The sequence below is a fragment of the Epinephelus fuscoguttatus genome, linkage group LG15, assembly GCF_011397635.1.
Source record: "Epinephelus fuscoguttatus linkage group LG15, E.fuscoguttatus.final_Chr_v1".
Classification (NCBI taxonomy): Eukaryota; Metazoa; Chordata; class Actinopteri; order Perciformes; family Serranidae; genus Epinephelus; species Epinephelus fuscoguttatus.
Genome location: NC_064766.1, coordinates 16,432,941 through 16,458,164, shown reverse-complemented (window position 1 = coordinate 16,458,164; position 25,224 = coordinate 16,432,941). Strand labels below are relative to the sequence as shown.

Genomic DNA, 25,224 nt, shown 5'->3' with positions numbered 1-25,224 from the left:
AAGACATACTATACTATCACATTTTTAGGCATACTATACTATCACATATTTTAAGACATACTATATTATGACGTTTTTTTAAGACATACTATACTATGACCTTTTTAGGCATCCTATACTATTATGTTTTTCAAGACATACTAAACTATGACATTTTTTACGACATACTAAAGTATGACGTTTTTTAAGACACACTATGCTATGACGTTTTTAGACATACTATACTATGACATTTTTTACGACATACTATACTATGACGTTTTTTAAGACATACTATACTATGACCTTTTTAGGCATATTATACTATGATGTTTTTTAAGACATACTAAACTATGACGTTTTTAGGCATACTATACTATGACATTTTTTACGACATATTATACTATGACGTTTTTTAAGACACACTATACTATGACATTTTTTAAGACATACTATACTATGACGTTTTTAGACATACTATACTATGAAATTTTTTAAGACATACTATACTATCACGTTTTTAGGCATACTATATTATGACGTTTTTTAAGACATACTATAGTATGACGTTTTTTTAAGACATACTATACTATGACCTTTTTAGGCATACTATACTGTGACATTTTTTACGACATACTATACTACAATGTTTTTAGGCATCCTATACTATTATGTTTTTCAAGACATACTAAACTATGACATTTTTTACGACATACTAAAGTATGACGTTTTTTAAGACATACTATACTATGACATTTTTTACGACATACTATACTATGACATTTTTTAAGACATACTATACTATGACGTTTTTAGGCATACTATACTATGTTGTTTTTTAAGACATACTATATGATGACATTTTTTATGACATACTATACTATGACGTTTTTTAAGACTTACTATACTATGATTTTTTTTAAGACATACTAAACTATTACGTTTTTTTAAGACATACTATATTATGATGTTTTTAGACATACTACACTATGACATTTTTTACGACATACAATATTATGACGTTTTTTAGGCATACTATACTATGACATTTTTTACGACATACTAAACTATGACGTTTTTTAATGACATACTCTGAAATTTCTTGGCATACTCTGGCATGTTTTATGACATACTATACTATGTTTTTTTTTTTGCCATACTATACTATGACATTTTATAGGACATACTATACTATGACATTTTTTGGCATACTGTACTATGACATTTTGTACGACATACTATACTGTGACTTTTTTATGACATATTAAAACAATTTTTATGATATGCTATACGATGACATTTTTTGTCACCATACAAAATGTCTTAGTATAGTATGTCATAAAAAAAACATTGTAGTATAATATGTCATTAAAAAATGTCATAGTTTAGTATGCCAAAAAATGTCATAGTATAGTATGTCGTAAAAAACGTCATAGTATAGTATGTCGTAAAAAATGTCATAGTATAGTATGTCGTAAAAAATGTCATAGTATAGTATGTCGTAAAAAACGTCATAGTATAGTATGTCGTAAAAAACGTCATAGTATAGTATGTCGTAAAAAATGTCATAGTATAGTATGTCGTAAAAAATGGCATAGTATAGTATGCCAAAAAATGTCATAGTATAGTATGCAAAAAAAATGGCATAGTATAGTATGTCATATGAAATGTCATAGTATAGTATGTCATAAAAAACTTCATAGTATAGCATGCAAAAAAATGTCCTATTAGAGTACGTCATAAAAAATGTCTTAGTATAGTATCCCAAAGAATGTCAGAGTATGTCATCAAAATGTCCTAGTATAGTATACAAAAAAATATCATAGTAGAGTACGTCATAAAAAATGTCTTAGTATAGTATGCCAAAAAAGGTCATAGTATAGTATGTCATAATGTCTTCATCACTTTAATTTGGCAACTGGTAAAGGAAGACCTTATTGTAATAATTTAAATACTGTTGGGTATCTGAATTCATAAAAATACATCTTAGTGTTAGTTTATTAGTTGATCGATGCTTTGTAAAGATAATCTGACTGTAAGTTACTAAAGCTGTCAAAATAAATGTACTGAAGTGAAAAGTTCAATATTTGCCTCAAAAATGTTGTGGAGTGGAAGTGTAAAGTAACAAAGTGGAAAAACTCAGTAAAGTACAGGTTGGACAAAATTGTACTTCTTGACTAAATGTACTTAGTTACATTCCATCAGTAAATATAATATAGTTTATAACTTAATAAACCAGTATAACATAGTATGGGAAATATGATCAAGTATGTGACATTAAGTAATATAGGGTAACATAATATATAGTGTGGTGCAGCAAACACAGAACATACTAAATATGATATTGTTTAATGATACAAAAAAATAATGCAGTCCATCATACAGGTATATAGGTTTTTGACACATGTATGCATTCAGAAGAACTAGTACAACACAATAACCAAATTACGCTACAGTACAGGACACTATGTTTCAGTCATTTTTATTGTTGATGCAATTCTGACAGTCAGTTAAGTTAAATTAATGTTCAACATGTTGGGAAATGTGTTTATTTTCTCTCTTTCTGAAAGTTACATGAGAAGTCTGTTCAGTACATGTTTAGCTGGAGCCAGCGTCTCTAATGCTCGCTAGTTAACATGTTATACTGTGTATCTTGGTGAGTTATAATTATTAGCAGTGATGATCATAATTACAAAGAGGTATGCAAGAAAAAGTCTTCATGAATTCAACATAACACGGCTTGAGTAATGGCTATACAGATGATCATTTTGCAGGTGAAGTATTTGAAGCTAACAGGTCTCTTTGTGTCTTTCCTCCTCCAGTAAACCACATGAGAGTAACTCCCATGGACTTTGCCACCACCTCGCTCCTGAATGTCTTCAATGGTAACGAGTGTGGAGTGCAGGGGTCCTGGCAGGTCGGGGTGGAGCAGGACGTCACTTTAACCAATGGCTGCGTGGCACTGGGCATTCGGCTCCCCCACACAGAATACGAGCTTTTCCGCATGGAGCAGGACGCCCACGGCCGTTACCTGCTCTACAATGGCCAGCGTCCCAGCGACGGCTCCAGCCCAGACCGGCCGGAGAAGCGGGCCACCTCCTACCAGATGCCCCTGGTGCAGTGTTCGGCAAGCAGCCAGCCCTCTGAGTACAGCAGAGCGGACGACATTGACAGGCCTCTGCTGCACCACAATGACTGCACAGGATGGCACAGAGGTAGCCAGCAACACGTCATGGTGGCTCTTGTTGCATTCGTCATGTCTCTGCTTCTCTGCTGGAAGAGCTAGAGAGCAGTTTGGGCTTTTTCTACATAAAGACACAACAAGAAAAGAGTGTGGATTACAAAAGCAGACAGCAAATATAAACTTCTCTGATGTGAAAGAGGATGAAAACTGGTGCGCCTGATCCTCTGAACTCCTTCCCAGCTACCAAAGACTCAACACTGCTGCACCACAGAAACTTTAGCACTTTAGAGTGGAACCAAAGACCAACTTGTCTGTGTTTCCACAAGTATACAAAGATGTCTATATATCCACACAGACCTGAGAGTATGTTTTATACAGTGTATTTACCTACAACTATCAAGTCATTTCTTGGTACTGCCAAAAGACACGATTCAATGTGTGGAAACTTTTTCTATGATGAACTCTTGACAATAAGCTCCCTGCCTCGAGGAGATGTGCTTATGGACAGTCACTGTTTACAGCAAAAGGGAACTACGCGACTTATCTTACAGAAGTTTCTTTAAATGTTGCCTTACAGTACAACAAACTCAGCAGCAGTTATCTGTCATCTATTCCATATTAAGGTCATGATGCTATCTTGGATAGAATAAAGTCCATAACCTTCCATGCATTTCATTCCCTCACTGATCAGAGAGCTACATCTACGCTGGCCAATACGATCAATGGCTATTTTGAAATTATGTCATACTCAGATTGGGATGGGCACTTAAAAATTGGCATATAAATTGCCAGTCTCAGCATCTGGAGACTTCAGCTACAATGCAGTAGTTACAATAGTTTGAATTGGGACTGAGCTAAATTTAATAAAATTACACTTTTAACAATATGTTTTGATAAATATCAATAATGTTAATGTATGAAAAATCACAATCATGTGTTTTATTGTTGTGCTTTACATGAACAAAAAGTTTCATGGGAGAAAATTTTTTTGATTATTTGGTGATTCTAATCAAATTGTAAACACAAATTCACAAACTAGACTACAATATGATAAAATCACAAAATGATTCCAATTCATTTTTATACATACATTTGGGCCCTGTTTGGGGGGGGAGTTTAAGCTTAACTCCACGATTAAAATTTAGATACTGTCATTCATTTTGATAGTGAACTATTTCGGCAGTCAGTGCAAGAATTTACTGTTGAAATACTGTGGACCTATAATTTCGTGCTAGGAAATGAAGCAAGGACTACATCTGGGGACATATGAAACTGCAACTTCAAATTTACTGCCAGTTTCAGAAAGGGTATCATAATATGTTTTTGTCCATCAGTTTTTGGTTTTACAAGGATTACTGCATTAACATCTGACCTTTGTATTACTTTTTTTTTTTACTAGACATAAACAGACCCTTGTTTTTGGTATATGTGGGTCTTATCCCTCCAAATACAGTCACAGGATTGTGCTTTAAAGTTTGTTGTAACAACAAATATAGAAGACTGAGGTTTAGGTTTAACTGGACATTTGTGTATTTGTAACAAAGAATTGATTCTGGTTACGAAGCACTGTGTAGTAGGCCATGTCTTACCTGTCCAGTTTGTGCAGCTACTTGAACAAGTCTTCCAGTGTGGAATCGACATGACAACATAAATTAGTGCTCTTTGCTCCTCAAGGTCCTGTCTAATCTTGACAATGGAATAAATTCAAAATACCTTTCCATAGGATAAAGGTCATCAGCACCCTTCAGATCTCCAGTCGGATCTCGATCACAACTTTAATGAAGCTCACTGCAGTGTTGTCATCATCAGTGTAAAGATGTCGTCACCGTCTGGATGGTGGACCAGTACCTGTTTGGGAACTTTCCAGCACGCTTCTACTGAACCAAAACTTTCAGACTGTGCTCAACAGAGACCCCCATCCCAGCATACTCTTTTCCTGCAGTGGAAAAACTCTTATATTGCACAATTGTCATTGATTGTGCAGAATCTCGTTCAGTGTGCGCAGGCCTGACCCTGTATTGGACTCCAAGAAATGTCTTTTTGTAACTGGTTACATGTATAAGATTAAAGGTTTGATACTCTTCAGTGTTGATCTATTGTTTATTTTTTTAGAGTATCTTTTTTGTATACTTACCTCTAACAATATATTATAACTTTCAAACTGTTATGGAATTTTACATTTAACAGTCATGGTGTAGTCTCGCCACCATGGTGTATTATGTCGTAAAAAGTCATACTTAAGTCTGCCATAAAAAAATAATATCATTATACCATGTCATAAAAAATGTATAAAAATATAGTGTGGCATAAAAGTCATTGTATTGTATGTCAGTCTTTTAAAAAGTGTCAAAGAAGCTTACAATATGAAAAAAGTAATTTAACAAAGTCACATTGTTGTAAAAAAAACAAAACAATAAAAGGCACCTATAGTATATCTAAAAAAAAAAAGTATTGTGTCATAACATTTTTTAAAAATGTCATTGTCATAAAAGGTCTTAAAAAATGTCATAGTATGTCATTAAGAAAAGTCAGTATTGTATGTCATCAAAAGTTCTAAGAAAAGTCATAGTATGGCATACCGTAAAAGTGTTTTTAAAAGTTATAGTTTAGCATGTGATAAAGTCATAGAACAGTATGCTACAAAAAAAAAATGTCATTGTATAGCACGGCATAGTCTTTAAAAAAGTCACAGAATAGTATGTCATAAAAAATAATTTAAAAAACTTCTATGTCATTATAAAGTCAAACTACTGTGTCATAGTCATTAAAAAAGGGTGGTATGTCAAAAAAAGTCATAATATTGTATGTCATAAAAAGCCTTTACAAATGCAATGGTATAATATATGAAAAAACAGGACATTAAAAAAAATCATGGCATTGTATGTTAAAAAGACAAAGAAGCCACAGTATGGTATGACACAAAAAGTCAAAGTATTGCATGCCAAAAAAGTGTTCTAAAAATAACAACAAAGTCTTTGAAAAAGGTAAGTATGCCATTAAAAAGTCATTGTATATTGTGCCATTAAAAAAAAAAAGGTCATTGTATTGTGTGTCATTATAAAGTGTCATCATAAAAAAATTTACCAATTCTTTAAAGGGCCTTGTCACCTAATGCATTCATCGACATTCAATACTTGCTCAGACCCCGCAGGCGCAGGATGTCCCTCTCTCTACTGCCAAAAAGACGAAAAAAAAAACCCCCCAAAAAACCCAAAAACGTCCAGTGGTCTTTTCCCACGGTACCCTGTCCTCCAGCAGTCAGTGTGAATCATACCTCTTTACATTTAATACAAAGATTGCAGGTTTCACTTTTGGGTAAAATAAGCATCTTGTCAAGAAGGTTCAGTATTTTAGCCATCAAACTGAAATGTACCAAAAACTTAGCAAAATTACCTTGGCAGAAAACCTCAAAAATACTGAGTAACAGCCCGGAATATATGCAAGGTAAAACCATTAAAATGTTGAAACATCTAACAAAGAATCCAAAAGAGTGCCAGACTTGCATCTTGATTAATTTGGTCCGTAAACACTGCATAACTTTACACAGCATTTTCTCCAGTTTCATAACAGAGCAGATGTCTGAGGTAGAGAAGCATTTTCTAGTTGTATGACTCTTGGCAGCTAATAAAACCAAATAACGGGGATATGGTAGATATTGCTTGACTGAAACATCAAGTGTAATTAAAACACATGGTTAGCTCACATAGGGTACTTTGTTCTTGTAATAAGAAAAAAGTATCCAATACAAAATGTTGGCGGCAATACTGATGGAAAAGCTGGCACACAAACATAGCACGCTCACTTTATGGCATCACATAAAGAATATTTGAGGGTGTATCACTGAAAAGGGGAGACACAGGAAAAGACGGCTATCGAAACCACATTTTTTCATTTTTATTTCTTCAATGCTTAATACCATGGGACAGGATTTTAAGAATGGAGACCTTATTTCAGTCATATTTGCCTCAAAAGGAATATATGATTTGTATAATAATAATAATAATAATATTAATAATAATAATAATAATAATATATAAAGTCTGCATTGGTGTTGTGAGGAAAAGGAAAGGACAGAAATGTACAAGAAGGAGGCACCTATCCCCAGCTGGACCTGAACATTCCAAGACAAGAAGTAGAAATTACAAACTGAACAAATTTACTTCAGAGGCAATCCAGCAACAGGTAGCAAGGTGTTTTTGATGGAAGTTCTTTCCTTTTTTGATTAAAAGGATTTAAAACAACATTTACAAGACACCTAACATTCCATTCAATTCCTATTAAAAACAACAGAGAGAGAGCGAGAGAAAAAAATCTAATCTTCTGACTGCCTCTTGCCCATGGTTCACTCTAGGTGCATCTTCCATGTTGACTGATAGTATACAACTCTCATTGTCCCGCCACATTACCTGTATAATCCAGCCATCAGAAAACAGAAAACAAAAGAAAAAAGGGAGCAATCACTTTTTTGTCGCCTTTCTTTTCTCAACTCTCTGTGTACTAACCGTGTGAGATTGTAAAAAGGCGGCGCCTTCGAATGATGCTGTACAGATGTGTTCACTGTAGGCCACACTACCAATGATATGGCAAAGTCAACACAAAGACTTCTCGGTTTTTCCAGGCCTGTTTTTATTCCGGAGCCGGGGCGGGGGGATACGGCTGGCATGCATCTCCCAGTCTACAAGATGAACTTCCCTAGGAAGAATCCGATGAAGATGGCTGCTATGACGACGAGGAGGGAGGGCAGGGAGGCGGTGCTGGCTTCTCGGCCGAGGAGGCTGGTTGAGTTTGATGTCATGTGGTCTGAGCGGGGCATCTTTCTCATTCTGATACCATCCTCCTGTAACAGAGTAGGAGGAGTGGAAAAGAAGACCGTCAACATACAAGGCATGTTTGCGAGCCAGGAGGGTCCTCAGACTTTATTATCTTGGAACCCATAATTGAAAAATCACATTTAATGAGTCCCCTATATGATATTGAGCTCTTAAGCGGACACATTTTCACTCCGACCTCGTCACATATTTGGTCATGGACTTTCCACGTCCACATATGACATGCAAGGTACCCTGGGTGCGTTGGTTGTTGACGTTCTGGGACACCTTGTCAAGTTTTGCCTGTTACATGCATTGCCTTCTTTCAAGATACACTTGTGGTTTCACAGGAAATTTACCATTTACTTACAGTCATACCTCAACAACCTTGAGGTACTGTTAAACTATAAGGGCAACCGGCCGCATATCATGCCAACGTTTAAGGACGGCCTTTTTCATCGGTGTTTGACATCGCAAGTCACTGCCCAAGCGCCGGATGTCGACGAGGGTCCTTATGAAAACGTAACCTAACGTAAACAAAGATATGTTATAGATCACAAGTAGCAGGCTTAGTTTCAGTATTGAATATTGTTCTTTATGTTTTGGGTAACTTGTGTTTGGTACCTATTTGTACTGTGTGGCGTGGCTCGAAGTACAGATGTGAGTGTGCCCAGAGCGTCCTCAAAGCATCTTGAGATCTGACTGGCCAGATGCCATTCAGAAGTGGTCTGGGCTGCATATGGTTATATTCTGTCAGCAGTGTGTACACTAATTTGTCTTGGACCACACTGAAGGACCACCAGCTCAGCTGAGGTCTTATTCATCCAACTCCCTGCTAAAGAGCCAGACTTTATGTTGCTGTTGTTACACAGGTTAGATGCACAGTACTGCAGGATCATCTCTGGAGCCGCTTTCCTTCCAATGAACAGTCAGTTCACCATATGCTGTTACGTGTTTATTTGCATATAGAGCAGGGAATTGAGATCCATTAAAAAGTGGTCACTCGAGACACATGGAGACACATTCTATGTCCATATGTGACCAGACAAACTAGGGCTGTCCAGCTGCAATTGGATCACCCAAGACACATGAATACCAGGCTCCATTTTACATTTTTGTTTATTGCTGCAGATGCATTTGTGTTTTGCCCTTTAACTTGTTTCTCTGAAGATTAGGAGCTGGTCTGGTTCCTCTGCTAGACTAACTAGGTAGAAACCAGATGTAAAATTTGCTTTCTTTGATTGTGTCAAGGTGTCCACAGTAACTGCTTCAGTGTAGAGGAACTGAAGCAGATTTTACTTCTATTTCAAGAGCCCATTTGCACACCGTAATAATATGCTATCTGTATAAGGAATATGTATGTTAAATGCCAGGTATTAATACACACAGAAAGCAGTACAATCACGATGTTTTTAGGATTGGAAGTAATCACAATGAAACCACCATGTTTTATTGTGTCTTATCAACACATCTAACCTTTAATTGTCGGTTCTCGTCAGCCAGCTTGTTCAACTCAGATTGCAGCCTCTTGCACTTCTCCATCACTTTCTTCATCTCCGAATCATCCAGTGAGGCAGTGACAGGCACCGTGGCTGCTGATGTGTCGCCCTTCGCAGAGTTCATCACCGGGGCTGCTTTGGTCGCATCCACGTCATTCTGCCCAACAAGTAGAGGGAGAGAACCACTGAAGTGAAATTCAGCATGCCCTGAGCTAAGTAGGGAGGTTAGCCTCTAGACGGAAGCCCGTGCCAAAGAAAGGCAGCCTTGTCCGAGGCCCAGAAGCTCACAGTGCCAGATCAAAGAGACCAAGGAGGAAATACATCCCTCCAGAAGTCATGTTTGATGTGGCTTTGTTTTGTGGGACAGACAACATGACGGCATAGGGAAATGAAGGGCTTTGTAATGGAAATACAACAACTGTATTGTAGATGAAGGTTGACAATCAATACACAGACAGGATATGATGTTATTATCCCTTTTACCACAATCCAAGGCAAACATTTATATAGACGTCCATCAAGGCCAAGGTCATTTTTGGAAGAAATGATACTAAATAAGTGCTGCTGCAAACATCCGGATGTCTCATCATAAATCAGCAGGAAGGTTCAGATGGTCAACACTGACCTGTTGTGTCTTACAGCAGAGTGGGTGTGTGCCTGTGACTGGGGTTATCAAGAGGGCAACTCTGTTCATGACGTTTTATTAATTTAGGCTAAGGATGCACCAGTTGTCAAATGTAGGGCCTATACTGATAATCAAAATAACAATGTGGCTGACAGCAGATACAGATGTTTTTTGGTTGTTGTTATTTATTTTGTTTTTGTTGCTATTAATTACCCCTTTAGAGCCAGGGGAAGAAAGCAATCTTCATTATTAAAAAATACTTAAGTGTTTTAATTGAGGTCATTCAGCCCTTCCTTACACTACCTTTGAATGAGAACAAATTCAATCAAAGAAGGCAAGGGAAGATCTCCGTCTCCAAGTTCGTCCCAAACACGTTTTCTATTGTCCCTGGGACACCGTTGGTCTGGAGCACTGCTTTTTAGCCTGTGCAAAACTCATTATTGCAATTTTAAATATGTTGCGATACGCTGAGTATTGCGCTAAAATATATTGCGATTTATTTCCTTTTTTTGGACTGTAAATTATGTCCAAAGAGGAAAACTTAACATCTCTTTTAGCTAATGAGATAGTTTTCAGTCTGTTCATCCTCCTTCAGCCATTTCTTTGCAGAATGTATCTGGTGGACTGAAAAAGCAAATGATTATATTATTCTAGTAGGCTACCTAAAGTTTAATTTGTATTTGTCACATTAATAATTTATTTAATAAAAAAAAAAAACGATACTTGGCACTGTGTGACAATACAATATTGCCACACAAAAATATTGTGACTCGCCACTGCCATCAGTCAATGTCATCTTATTTGCCAACCGGCTGATGGCATTAAACAAAGCGAATATTGGCCGATATCACAGTTCGACCAATAAATCAGTGCATCATTGATTTAGGCTTCTCAGCAGTATATTTAAGCATCCCAGAGGACAATACCTCTTCTTGGCCGAACCACCTCTATGGTGCACCTCAATCACCTGCACTTACTGTATGTTACCAACACTACTTCCACACAGAGCTGGGTATCTTCATAAATGTTCCTATACTAGTGCTAACTAGATAACCAAGTTTTGGTAGAAAGACAATAATAACATTTTTATATATTTTCTCTTGAGGAATATGAACTTGAGCCATGAGAACATGAGTTTCAGTCTCAAACACCAGCAGTTGAGACAGTGCCTGATAAAACTGACGAAATGCTTTTTTAAAATATCTGATTGAAAACTAAGTAAACAAGATCTCAAATTTGACCACATATTTGATTTTGTATTAGTACTTCTGAACGAACCAAACAAAAATTCTCACACACTGTCAATCCCTTGTGCTTAATTTGTTTATGCCATTTGGTCCTCAGACTTTCATTAGGTAAAAAAAGTGGTCGACAGACTGTGGAACTGTTTTGGTTCTTACACAAGTCAGTCTTTCACACAATGTATCCATCTAAGACTTTTTGGTGTGCTAGAGCTCTGTAGTAATTTTTTTTTACCAGCTTTCAGTCCTTGACAGCTTGTTAAACTGAACAAACACATTTTGTTGTTACTGAAAAAGTATTGAGGTTTAATACCCTGCCTTTCTCGCACTCTATAAATGTTACTCTTCATGAGTTTCCACATCTTAACATTACACCTCACACTACGTCTTAATCCCATAAAGCTCCATACTTCACGTGTTGCAAGTGACATACATGCAACACAAGCCAAAGCAGAGAGCAGACACCGTGTTGACTCAGCAGTCCACATATCCACACAGCAGAGCTTCTTAAAGGAAGTTAAATCTGGCTGGCCCCAGGGGCATTTCACCTGAACTGTGAGGACCTGCTGAGCTGTCCAGCAACACTGCTTACCTAAATCCTGATTACACTGAGAGGCTCATTAATACAGGGTCCCAGTGTTCACAGAGTCACCAGTTTATTAAGCACAAACTAATGCAATCCATTACAATAGCCCTGTAATCAACACTATCTTTGTACGGCTTTTTACATTCAGTTTGTTTTGTTGATTCAATTTTAAATTCTGAGTTAGTGTGCCGTGTGTGTTTCTATGGGGACTCACAAAACATTAGTGTAATGCAGACCAATACAACACCACAGCTACAGTCACACTCAGAGCTGTGGTGAGGTCTTGAATCTTAAATGTGTAAACTAGCCATTTTAATATCAACATGCTTCTTACTTTGATGTGAACAAGTGGTTGGAGCAACCAACTAAATAAACACCCACATCATTCAAACTGTTTATCTTTCAGAGCGCTTCTCTCACCTTGAAATGCTTTCACACTGCTGTTCTTGGTATTCACACCAGAGATCTTTGGGCTTGATGTAGGCGGTATAGGTGGCGTTAGCCACCAAATGCAAAATGCAGTGCAAAAGGCACCCGCTGGCTGCGGTTTTCATGCTCAACAAAAATCAGATGCATGCAAAGATTTCATGCAGCCCACAACAGAATATCTGCATACAACACAGTGGGAATTTTGATAACGTTCAAGAACAGCAGCATTGCTTGTAAATTTCGAACAATCCTTTGTGGCATCACTTGTGTTGGCCGCCAGGTTGGTGTGGGTTAACAGGAGCACACAGTTAAGTGTCAAACTTTAACATATAACAAAACACTTTAAATAATCATTTTGGTGGTTGTTCTATTTTTTTCACATTTTTTTCACACTTTCCAATTGTGCCATAATCCCTGTTGCTGCCAAGAGACAGACTGCTACGTGCCAACTCTGATTCATGGTTTCACTGTATCATGGTATACAATATTACACCATCATTATTATTATTATCAGTTACAATGATCTTTAACAGATAACAACAAGAGCGGTTTTTTGGTTGAGCTAGCAGTCAATTATGTGTGAAACTTGAAACCACTGTTTTTAATGGAAGTACATGTAACAAAGGCAGCTGAGGAGGAAAGGAGAAACACACAAGCAGGTGAGACTCTCCATCCAGTTGCATATTTTTCCAATGCTGTGGATAAACAAATGTACATGGTATAATAACCATCAATTTTCATACCATGGTATACCGTGAAACCACTGTAACGCTGCAGCCCTATCTTTGACACACCTGAGGTTGCCAGAAGATTTGTTCAGCTAAAAACAAGGAGTGTCAAGACGGTACTGTTCCTGATCTGCCTGACAAAATAAAATTTCCACCATTTGAAAAACAGAGGTGTGACATGGCATGACACAATTAAGTATTTTAGGTGAGGTTTGGAAGGGAAACAGCAGATAATTTTATGAGTGTAAAATGGTGAGCGAGAGAAATGAAAGCTAGCAGCTGAGGTTTTTTTATTTTCATATATATTTATGCACGTGCCCATGTTTCCATTAGAGCAGCATTCTCAACTTATTCGACATTAAAACAGTGGATTTTATCCAAAGCTTTTGCCTTTATGGAAAGCTTGGGTATTCTGGAAATTTTCAAAGTTCAGCATTCAACAAAAGTCCTTCAGCGACAAAAATTATAGTCCAGGTTGTGATTTAAATTATGTGGAAATAAGTTCTTAATGTGCGGCAGCACCTCTTACCACTTTATCGTTTTCAGAAGGCAGCTCGAAGACACATCTCAGTTTGGAATCCATGAGATCATCGGGTTTTGCATCTTTCCACTGGTGGAGATGAAAAATGGGCATGTTATTCATCAAGTCAAACTGCTAGCAGCTGGATCCTATCCACTCACAGACACACACAGACACAGACACACACACTTCATATTATTCACATACAATGCAGCCTTAAATCTATGGACATAACATAAAACATGCACAGCTTCATTTAAAAAACAGTAATAACCACCAGCCTCATTTTCCTACACAAACAAAAGTCTATATTTTCCATTACTTTCGGGGTCTGTATGTTTGAATGACAAATTTCCTTAAAGTCCGCTCCTAACCTGAGACAGTTGTTTAGTGATTTTACTCACTCAATAACAAAGGTGTGTGCTTATGATTCAAAGTGCTTATAATGTAAAGCACAGATTTATGCTTGAGTAAGTGACATAATTTGTGTCAGAGGTGAAAGGTCTAACAAGGTTAAGTTATGCCATGAAACCAAAGTATCTGATAAAACAGAAACCTTGTGAGATTCTGGTTATCAGGACCAGTCAGACATTTGTTCCTTCACACTTCCTGGATTTTGCATCTCATTCAGGACAAGCCAGCTCATGAACATGACTTCAGGGTATGTGAATGTTTAACTGACTGACTAAGGCTTTGCTGTCCTCTGGTGGACACTTGAGAATGCATCATAGCTCACTTATATTTTATATTTTATATATATATATATATATATATATATATATCTCCGGCGCTGGGCGCTGGGTGCTACTCTTGTGGCTAACCAGCACCGTATCATAGCCAACTTACCAGCAATCCCAAGTTCAGAGCTGATCTTCTTTTAGCCGTTGTTTTTTAATGGTGTATTAGGCCAAACGATTGTGCATGGGACAGATGTAAAGCTCTGGGCCATCCTGCACTAAAATGACCAACTTCTCAATATTTATCATGGACTGATGTTTACACAAGAAAGATATCTAACCCCATGACTGGTTGTTTCTTATTACATGACATGCGGTGTATGTTGCTGCATCCCGAAAGGTGGACTTTGTTTATCTCAGGACGCAGCCGCCACACTCTGAAAAACAGATGCTTTTGACTGTTTGGGAACGCTTGCATGTCGTGATTGTGTCGCCCCAGCTTTTGAGCGTGGCCTTTGTGCGTTGTCATTTAAAACAGAGGGCGCACAAAATGCAGCATGTGTCCGGGCCCTAATGTAGACAGTTTCAAACTTATCAAAATATCCTAAATTGGTCCTTTCATATTTTCCTAGAATGTTCTGCAGTGTATGTGATTAACATCAGCTGACAGGAAGTAAACATGGACCCAAGCAGTTGCCTAGCAATTCAATTACAGTAAACGGTCTATAGCAAATACTACAGAGACCCACAGGTAATTCCAAGGAAACTAGTTCCTTACACAAGAGTTTGTTTCATAAAGAGTAAAACAGGTAAAGAGGGCAAACATTTATGTCAAGCTCCAACATCAGTGTATCCCTATTTTTTAGTGGTGTGTGTGGATTTCCAAACATTAAAATGACTACTGACAGGTGCTAAAGTGTGTTCTGCTTTACACATTTTAAACAACATCTTTGCTAAGAGTCTTAAAAGTAAAGAAAAATCACTCACCAATGAATCCATGTCAGAAACATTTGACGGGGCAAAAATCGTCTGCACCATGAATTTGTGTTTACTTTTCTCATTGGGGTCATAGTCAAAGGGCTGTAGCATGACTGTAAATGAAAGATAATCACTGTAAAACATTTAAGCAAAGACATCTCTACACAGAAAAAATATTACCTCAATATTCAGCATAATAAATCCCAGAAATGTATAACCTGTGATAACACACTGCCGTGGTAAAATATAATTTAAGAATTTGCCTAATTTAAATAGATGTATACCTCAGCAAGCCAAAAATGAATACATTCTTTATGTAATGTGGAAATTCCAAGTCAGTACATTCATCCAACAGTGAAGCTGGAAGGCTGACTTCTGATCAACCTCATGTTGTTGTCTTTCTCTTAAATTAGTTAATTCCATCTTCTCCTAACCAACTTTAAAAGGCTGTTGTTTATGTTCCAAAATTTAAATGAATTAAATATAAATCTCCAACGTGATTGTCCACGCAGAGTGGTGCACCATCCAAAATTTAAATAGCATTAAACAAACTCCTGTGTTCCTTTGATGCTTTGATGATTTAATAAAACTTATGTACAATGGCAATATGTTTTCAAAGCACTGAACATTTCTTATTAAAAGATAGCTATAACAAGGCTATCACATAACGACATCTTCTCTTTTCTTGGTTAGCGGCGGAGAACAGCAGAATTACTTAAGTAAACATTAACAATAAAAGCCTTTCCACACCAAGTCTGTGTTTTTCGTCGGAATTGTTGCACATCTAAAAATAAATACAACCTCACGTTATGTCAATCACCTTTACCACTGATTTCAAAACTGTAAGATGAAAGTTTCAGAGTAAGGTTCAATTTTCTGTGCTTTTTTTCCCCGCATCCATCAAAAGCCTTGAGAGTTTTTGAACAAGAAGCAGTCAAGAAAATGGAACCAGCGGGACACATATATCTGCAATGACAGAGAGGAACTGGGTGCACAGCATTATTTCATAACTCAGCATACTTTCAACAGGTCACATTCAGGTGGATGATGATGACGAGGAGGATGAAACAGAAGATGAAGCCTGCACAAAGACAGAGAAGGAGAAAGCAACAGTGTAGAGACAGAGATAGGTAGCTGCAGTGCCAAATGCCAGATGTGAGCAGAGAGTGGTGACGGCCAGGGAGGTAACTCCAGTGGAGTTACAATTGAGTTTCCAATTTGTCTCCTACTGCGACTTTCGCAACAAACCAAATGATGACGGCTTTGAAAAACACATACAAAACATACAGATTTGGTGTGTAAAGGCCATTAGAGAGAGCACGAAAGCGCAGCTGGTGCTCATACATAAATACTGCAAGAAAAAGTATTAAAACCCTTTCCAAATTTAACTATGATTGTAAATGTGAGTATTTGGAACATACTGAGCACACAGACAGAGGAGAAGTGGTTCTGCAGGACTTTTCTGAGAGGTTTCTTTGGACCTTTTGATACTTCTTTCCCCACTTTGAATGTTATCATTGAAGTACATTGCAACTAACACAAATTGAAGCTGTCTACAGTCACTAGAGGAAACTTAACATTCAACAGTCACCATTTTAAAGCAAAATCATTAAATTTAGTGACCTGAAACACTGCTGTATAAGATTTGGGCAAGGCAACTTTACATGTACAGACTCCATGATAGTGTTGCATGGTATACCGGTACTAAAATAGTACCGCGGAACTAGAGTATTCCAAATGGTACTATACTGCATTCGGAAAATACCAGTACTTTGAAATTGATTCAATTCATTAATTTAGTTAATTTATTTTACTCAATTATGCACACAAACGCCTTTCTTGTTCCTATTGGAGCACAGATTGCGCAAGTGGTGTGTATGACAACACCTGTATCAACATTCGCAGCTGGCGCATGTGAAAAAAGGCAAGAGAAAGTCTGCCTCGCAAAGGGAGACAACACGAGACAACACAAACTTGGTGGAACATTTGAGTTACCAAACCGTGACGTCCGTACTGAGATACTTACCAAACCATGATTTTTTTGGTACCGTTACACCCCTACTATTTATTGTTCTAAAGGTTTGTATCCAAAAGGACTTTTTCTTAGGAAAAGTACCGAAGAGTATCGAAAAGTAGCGAAATTCATATTGGTATTGGTACCGAAACAAAGATTTTGGTATCGTGACAACACTACTCCATGATAAATCAACCAATCCTGAGGACAGAGGGATGTCGTATGCTGTAAAGCCCTGTGAGGCAAATTGTGATTTGTGATATTGGGCTTTATAAATAAAATTGATTGAATTGATTGAAACTGATTGACAATTACAGCACCTATATTGAGGCTAATTTGACCCTAAAAAGCCAGATGAAAATATCCAGCAGCTGCGATTAAGATGTTTCTGTAGGCTGCTTTCGTGGCTGTTACATTAATTTTCCTGTTTTCATGCTATAGTTCACATACATCAGCTATATTCAACCTAAAACCAAATATTTCTGCCATGACACTACTGTGGTAGCCCCTTGTTAACAATATTTGTGTAACTATTACTGTAAAACTGGCGGGGAGTTTTTTAGGGCCCCAAACACCAAGCTGACAATCAGTCAGTTAACGTGTAGTTTTAGCAGCGTGTTCAGTACAGTTGGCTCTCGTCAACCCTTAGCAGCAGCTGGCTGAATCAACAAGTTGAGGTCTGAAATAGATACTTGCAAAACTAAAAAGGTCCTTCAATAGTATAATAAAAAAATAGGAGCACTCTGCATATTTTACAGTGATTGATTATTTAGAGTATAAATGTAATGACAATAACCTACTCAGACTTTATCTGGGCTTCAAATTGCACACATCGCTGCCTTCATGGTATTATGGCTAGATGTCTGCTGTGCATTTAAAAGGTAGCCAGGGACCTTCCTAGGGCTGGGCAATATGTTGGGAGCACATCGATTTTGTGATATGAGACTTGCTATTGTCTTAGATTTTGCATAATGTAAGATCGTAAGTGCTGCCTTTTCCTGATTTTTAAGGCTGCAATGCAGTAAAGTGAGACACTTTTCTGAACTTGCCAGACTTGTTCTAGCTGTTCTGTTGTTTGCCTTTATCCATTTCATCATTATATCCACATTACTGATGATTACTTACCAAAAATGTCATTGTGTTAATATTTTGTGACCCTACAATATCGTCACAATACTGATATTAATATATTGATTGTGATATTTGATTTTCTCCACACTGCTCCGCCCTATCCATTTCTATCATAAGTGTCTCATTTGATTGTTTGTTTTTCAAGCAGAAAAAAATATTTTACTGCTGTCAGGTCTGTTTTAAGACTCAAGGATATCTTCCTCTGCAGTATCTCCTTTTTGGAAATGAGCCTCGTCTCTTTGCAAGATGCATTATACAGCATATGGTTCCTTACCCTTGGGTCACAAATTAATATTTGTAATGCTAAAATATTGGATGCCAGTATCCACTTGCAGTATTTAACCGACCAAGCGAATATATTGTGCAGTTTCAAATGAGTAAAGGAAAGCGGTTTGTAAGTATGGCCAAGCAATATATTGATATTATATCGATATCGTGATACGAGACTCAATGTTGTCTTGAATTACAGTAAAGTGATGTAATTTTCTGAACTTTGCAGACTGTTCTTGCTGATCTATTATTTGCCTTTACCCACTTAGTCATTATATCCACAAAACTGATGATTATCAAGACATATTTATTTATTTATTTAAGACATAAAATATTTTGTGAAAGCACCAATAGTCAACCCAACAATATTGTCCCAACATTGATATTAGGGTATATTTCCCATCCCACTGAAGAGACCACTGATGGTTTAGTGTTTACTGTCTTATTATACAACTGGCATACAGGTCAGATTCAGTCTGCATCCAGTATGTACAGTACACCACATGTGCCACAAGTGGAATGCGAACCGTATGGACTTGACTGGATAACAACTGCTTCCACATATCACTGCTTGTGGCTTTGATAACTCCGCTTCAATTCAGCATGTGACCTTGCTAACCTGTGACCAAACTGCTACATCTCCCTGACCTAGTTTCCCACTGTTCTCTCAATTAACATTTTGTGGGCTGAAGAAAAGTCACTGGACAGACGGTTGACTGAGAAAATCTCTGAAAAACTTACCAGAGATAACGACAGTTGCTCCGGCATCGATGACGCCGCTGTTTGGCCGTACACAGTACCTGCGAGGCGCGGTTGTCTTCACTTTGAAACACACTTTTCTGTCAGAGGGGTTTTTCAGTTTGAGGTTGGTGGTGACTACATCTGTGAAAGGACCTGATGGGAACAGAATGATGAATTAAATTATTTCTGTACTTTTGGAGCACAGTCTTTACACACACCACCACAGCAAAACTGTAAAATGAAAAATAAAGCAACAACAACAACAAAAAAAAATCCTCATACCACAACTTAAATTATCTGCTGCAGCATTAAAATGCAATGAAGACACAATTTTTTTCAGTGAATGTAGAATACCAGAGAATGGAGGATAAATATGTTGCATGTTTACAGTTTACAGTAAACTGTGGAAATACGGAAAATTCAACATTTCAGGTTGCATCTAATCCCTGAAAGGCAGATAAGGTCTGCAGTGTTTGGTGCCAACTTTTTAGAGTTCAAAAAGAACTTTAAAAAAGGACTGATTTCAAAATACTGTCAGGCTTTAAATCAATTAGGCCAATTAGGACTAATTGAATAGTGACTCGCTGGGCTTGAAGCTGGATTGCAGGATAGTTTTGGCATAAATATTCTAAAAACGGGAAAGATGAAAAAACAGTAGCCAGAACTACACTGATTTATTATCGGAGTTACTTCTACATCAATTGCAACTTGCAATAGTTCATAAAAAAAGTATGCTAAGGTGTATGTTTTGGTTGGTTTGACTATTACTGAAGACTTTTCAGTTACTTCCAGCTCGTTTGTAAGACACGCTTAAGAGCACCTTGTTTAAAAAGATGCAATTTTCAAAATGCGTCTTAAAATAGTTTATCATCTTACCAGTCCTGACGGAGGAGTATTACTACCTACAAATCCAAAGCTTTGCATGAGACCTTCATGAAGATCAGTATCACTCCCTACATGTCTTCAAGCGACACACCAAACCACCCAAATCAATTACATTTTCCCCCTGACAGTTAATTTCATGCATTCACATTGGAAATGACGACCCTGCCCTACTTCGGTCAAACATCAAGAGATCAATATTAAGCTCTCTATCTTGTGACAGAGCTTGCTTCAAATTCCGTAATCATGGTCAACATCATCCAGCTTTGATGCGTGATATCATGTCCAAAACAAATACAACTTAATCAGCACAGTTAGCCTGAGGGTCTGGAATAAAATATGTCTTCAAGTGCATGGTTAGCTGACATCATAGCATGGGTGCTATGGGTGAGAACAGTCTACTCATTTTACCTCTGACACTATCAAGTGTTTATTTCGATATCACTAATTCTGACATAAATTTGAGTTTCATAGAACTTGCCTCAAGTTACCATTGGTATTTACAGATTGTTGGGTGTTTCAAAGGCTAACAGTGCAAGTTGTCAACCAATGGGAAATTAAATTGACTGGTTGGGCTTAATATAGGCTAGTTTTATTTTGATTTTGGACTGAGATATGAGGTTATACTCTGGCTTTTTTTTTTTATCTGTGACATCCCTTATATGTCTTAATTACTTCACAGGGATGCCAAAACATAAATCAATAAAAATAAAATTACAATTTTCATGCAATTATTAAAGGTTTTTACACAACTATGTGATTCAAATGTTTAAAATGCACTTAACAAATTTCTCATTTAAGATAATAATACATTCATTTAAGGTAAACTCTCACTAAATAATTATCAGGTGTCTCTTGTGTCTTTTCCTTAGGGTCAACTGATGGTGACTGAAGTTTGAACTTCTTTGCATTAATTATATACATTAAAATCACAGAAAACGCCCAAGAAATAAAAGCATTCAAATACTCTTCCTACTTTCCATACCTTTTTACAGCTTGGTTGTAGCTCTGCTGTTCACAAAGCCCACATTCAGCATTCACTCACAGTTAGTGTTCAAAGAGATAAGAAGCATTGCATGACCAGATTGGAGGGGCTCCACCCAGGTAAAGCTAACATGTACTGGGATGACTGGGGCATTGTTTTCAACACAGGTACATCACAAAGACATTCCTATAAACCTGAAAAACCCACTGCTACCATACCACCCCTACTGACTCAGAGCAGCAATCTGCCCAATCACAAGTTGAAATAATGACCCTGTGGATGTTGTGAATGAGTGAGGAATGACGGTGAGTAAATGTGACTTGTGTGCAGATACAAAGTACATGATAATTACAGCTTGTCACCCTTATCTACTGACTCTGCACATGCCTGAAGCCTTTCTGATGTCCTGTACCTGCTGAGTACAAGAGCACTACCTGCTCTTTGCATGAGAAAGATTAAAAGGAGGTAAAAACTCTGACTCATTTCATTTATCAAAAGCCTTTCTGTCACACAGACACAATAAAAACACGCAGACCTAAGACAACTCGTAATTGCTTCATCAAAAAGGAGTTTTAGGTTGACTGAGATACATTTCTACACTGTAAGGTACTGTGAGCAGCACTAAAACCTGGACTGAGACAGATAAAACACTGGAAAGCAGTTGAGCACATCAGATATACACCCACATAGCCTGCATCCACTGCCTAACGCTGAGAAGCCACCTTTGCTCAAGCAGCGTTAGCACCGTCTCTCTCATCTCGTTGCATGTATGCTGAGTTAGGGTCCCCCAGGCCAGTCCTATTCTAAAAATACCAGCCAAGGAAAGGAGGGCTGCCCCCTCTAGCTTGCTGGAGGAATCCCAGCAGAGGCTCTAAAACAGACCAGCTCTCAGATACACGCAGACCAATTTAGCTCGGCCTCTGTGACAGCAAAGGAGCTGTGGTCATCTTCCTTCTCCTCATATTGCTTCTCAAAGACAGAATAGGAACGATTTCATTTTCTTATGTGATCCAAAGTGCATGATCTTTTTATTTGATCAATCTGACATTTAGCTTCGTGCTGGTTCATACCAGTAACTAATGTGTATCAAAGCGCAAAAACTAACTCTTCACATAACATTTTGTATTCAGACTCATGCCTGCATACACAGGAGGTTAAACATCATGACTATTCAAATTATACTCGAGCAGATGCAGCAGTGGTGTAGCTTTAAGTCTGCATGCTAGTTATCCTCCTACTTAACAGAAACACCAATGTATTTGCAGCTGCTTTGCATTTTAATTTACATTTCATATTAAGACCAAACCAGTGGGATTTTCTTCCTCACGCCTTACATGTGTTATGTTCTCAGTGCAACAGAAAAAAACAAGTTGTGATTAAATGATTAATGATGGTCAATAAATGATTATCTGCAACACAGCCTTGCTTCCATTCCAGTATGCAGAGGGTAAAAAGTTAACCTGATGACAGAAAATGTAAGACATGTGTCTACAAATCAGAGTAAGTCTAATTAGAACTCAATTTTAAATCAAATAAAAAAAAAAAAAGGAGGTCCATGATCAGGTTATGGTGGACCATGTCTCTGCCATCAGACTAAATGCCAATATCAATTTAAGATTCATCTGAAGGACAACCATTAATTTATGTATTTGGGTTTAACTCTTGACCCCACTTTTTCAGGCTTTTATGTAGCCAAAACAAACCAAGTAGACGTCTGACTGCACCTATCGGCTCAGTCAGCCGTTTGACTACTTCACTGAAGTTGTCAGTAAAACCACCATTAAACTGTTGCACAAACTAAACCTAGTTTCACAGGTGCTCAGTTGTCACGGTCGATACTACTAGCTACTTATAACTAGCTAGTTTTAAACTTAATTCACCATGGGTTTTATTTACTTTAAGCTGTATCCCTCTGCAATTTCATTGACGGGCAGGCTGTATTCTCTACCATACGTCGTGCACCTGATGATGCAGTCACAGGCCTAACAGAAGCAGAAAAAAATACTTCTCCTGACTGGAGAAGTTAGGACTCCTTAGCTGTTTAATAAAGTATAGAGAATAATGATGGGTTTCTGCTTCTTCCAAGCCTGTGATAAAGACCTGAATGTGTACAAAGATGTGACAAATCATTTTCACACACCACACCTAATCACCAAAACAGTTCAGTGACTTCCTCCCACCCAAATCTATCCTGCGAGTCTGGTTATTTGAACCGGTGACCTTTGCAACAATCCTGTCATGTTCAGGCTACAATCAGTGACCAGTCATACCTAATCCTAGCTAACAATCAGCCTCTTAGGATCAGCGAGACAATGGTCTGAGAGATTCTTGGTTCTATGACAGTGGGGCATTCAGCAACAATAAAACAGTGCCTCATTGACAACAATGCCTGCAGCAGAGACAGAGACTAGTAACTGGGACAAATGCAAGACGTGTAAGATTTCTGGGTCAAAATGAACAATGGTCATGATAAATGGATCAACTGCTGGGACTGTTTTACGACATAATGTCCTTGGTGATACTGAAACTTGGACTTGCATCAATACAGTTTTACTGTTAGCTGTTATCTTCAGCACTTGTAATGGTGACTTAATAACAGGAGCAACAGTTGAATAATACAAATGTCATAACTTAAACTACATGTAGGAGTTTTTTGAAGCTATGAGACAAGGTTGATAGGTCCGCAAAATGCATGTTTGTTGTTGGAGAGCAGCTATGAATGTAGCTAGCAAGGTAACAACTTTTGCATTAGCAAGCTAGCCTTGCTATCATTAGCCAACGGGTAACTGACACATCATTGAACGTTATCATTGCCAAGCAAGCCATTAGTGATACTCTAATGTGCGGATTACTTTCGTTTCCTATGAATGGGTTGTGATTACAGTGTTGTAGGTTAACATGTTTACTGAGCATATGTAGCTAATGCAGTTAGGATAAACGAACATTAGCTAAATGTTGCTGAAAACTGTAACGTTAGGTTGTTAACGTCAGTTGGCTAAGTTTGTCATTCCTACTGTCAAGTTACTTTACGAGTATGCCACGAAAAAGTGTCTGACAGGTATGTCAGGTTGGAAATTAACATTTGTTGCTAAAAAAGTAAATTTATTTCGATATTACGTCCAGGTTGTGCATTTCAGGGGATAGGCTGAACCCTGAGGAAACAACAGTTTGCTGTTGCTAACATCACTAGCAACAGCATAGTGTTAGTAGCTCATGTTGCTAAAGACAAACACTGCGTTATATGATCACTTTCATTCCATTTTACAAACACTATCTATTCCCACACATTACCCCCCCTCTTTGCTGTGCGTTGTCAGTTAGCCGCTTGTGAATGGCAGGCGGTCAAGAGGCACGCCACGCCGGCTATCCACGTCACTACAGTGCGAGGATACAGCGGCCCGTCTTTTCCCTGGCTAACTTAAAATGGCGGTGAATGCTAGCTAGCATGCTAGCGCCGAAATTCGCTTGAGGGAGTGTGAAATCGTCTCAGTCAGGTAAATTCTCCACCACTACTCGCTGGACATTTCACACGTCAAGAAGTGTTGCTTCACCTACCTTTGAATCTGAGGTCGGAGGGAGGGTCGAGGATAAGGATCTGATCCAACTTTGACATTTTAGCTGAGGGGATGCACTTGATTTTGGTATCGGGGAGAAACTGACAAGTGGAAATCCTAGATCCCCTGCCACTACTGAGTCAAATGCTGACTGAGCTCTGCGAACGAGCATGTGGGTACAAATACTTGAACGCGCGAGTGCACAACCCTGTTGCGCGCCCTCGTGGCTCAGCAACTGATGTGATTACAAGTACAAAGTTAACTAGTTATACTGCGAGTACATTGACATACTTTGGAGGTAAAATACTTTATAAAATTACACGAGTCCTGATGTGACCCTTGGCTAGTTAAATGCAAGTCACTTGGTCTGTTTGTGGTTCAAATACACACTAC

The 25,224-nt window shown here is 37.9% G+C and overlaps 2 protein-coding genes across 2 annotated transcripts in view; one reads left to right on the top strand and one right to left on the bottom strand.

Annotated features, from left to right (window-relative positions):
- The window catches only part of LOC125902627 (protein APCDD1-like), a 33,586-nt gene extending 28,138 nt beyond the window's left edge, over positions 1 to 5,448 (top strand). Inside the window, exon 5 of the mRNA XM_049599123.1 lies at positions 2,802 to 5,448. Within this exon, the coding sequence (XP_049455080.1) occupies positions 2,802 to 3,265 (464 nt within the window). The 3' untranslated portion in view covers positions 3,266 to 5,448. The remainder of the gene's footprint in view (positions 1 to 2,801) is intronic.
- A 1,594-nt stretch (positions 5,449 to 7,042) lies between these two features.
- On the bottom strand, positions 7,043 to 25,003 carry vapal (VAMP (vesicle-associated membrane protein)-associated protein A, like). The gene is made up of 6 exons (XM_049598249.1): positions 24,833 to 25,003; positions 19,411 to 19,563; positions 15,264 to 15,367; positions 13,609 to 13,689; positions 9,448 to 9,627; positions 7,043 to 8,000 (listed from the first exon to the last, which is right to left on the bottom strand). Exons 1-6 carry the CDS (start codon positions 24,888 to 24,890, stop codon positions 7,839 to 7,841), a joined length of 738 nt encoding a protein of 245 aa, XP_049454206.1. The 5' UTR covers positions 24,891 to 25,003; the 3' UTR covers positions 7,043 to 7,838.
- Between the last annotated feature and the right edge of the window lie 221 nt (positions 25,004 to 25,224).

Coding starts and splice junctions, on each gene's coding strand:
- vapal (XM_049598249.1), bottom strand. CDS start 24,890: ATGTCAAAGTTGGATCAGATCCTTATCCTCGACCCTCCCTCCGACCTC. Junction 19,564..24,832: donor CTCCGACCTCAGATTCAAAG/GTAGGTGAAGCA, acceptor TGTTCCCATCAG/GTCCTTTCACAGATGTAGTC. Junction 8,001..9,447: donor ACGAGAACCGACAATTAAAG/GTTAGATGTGTT, acceptor ACTCTGTTACAG/GAGGATGGTATCAGAATGAG.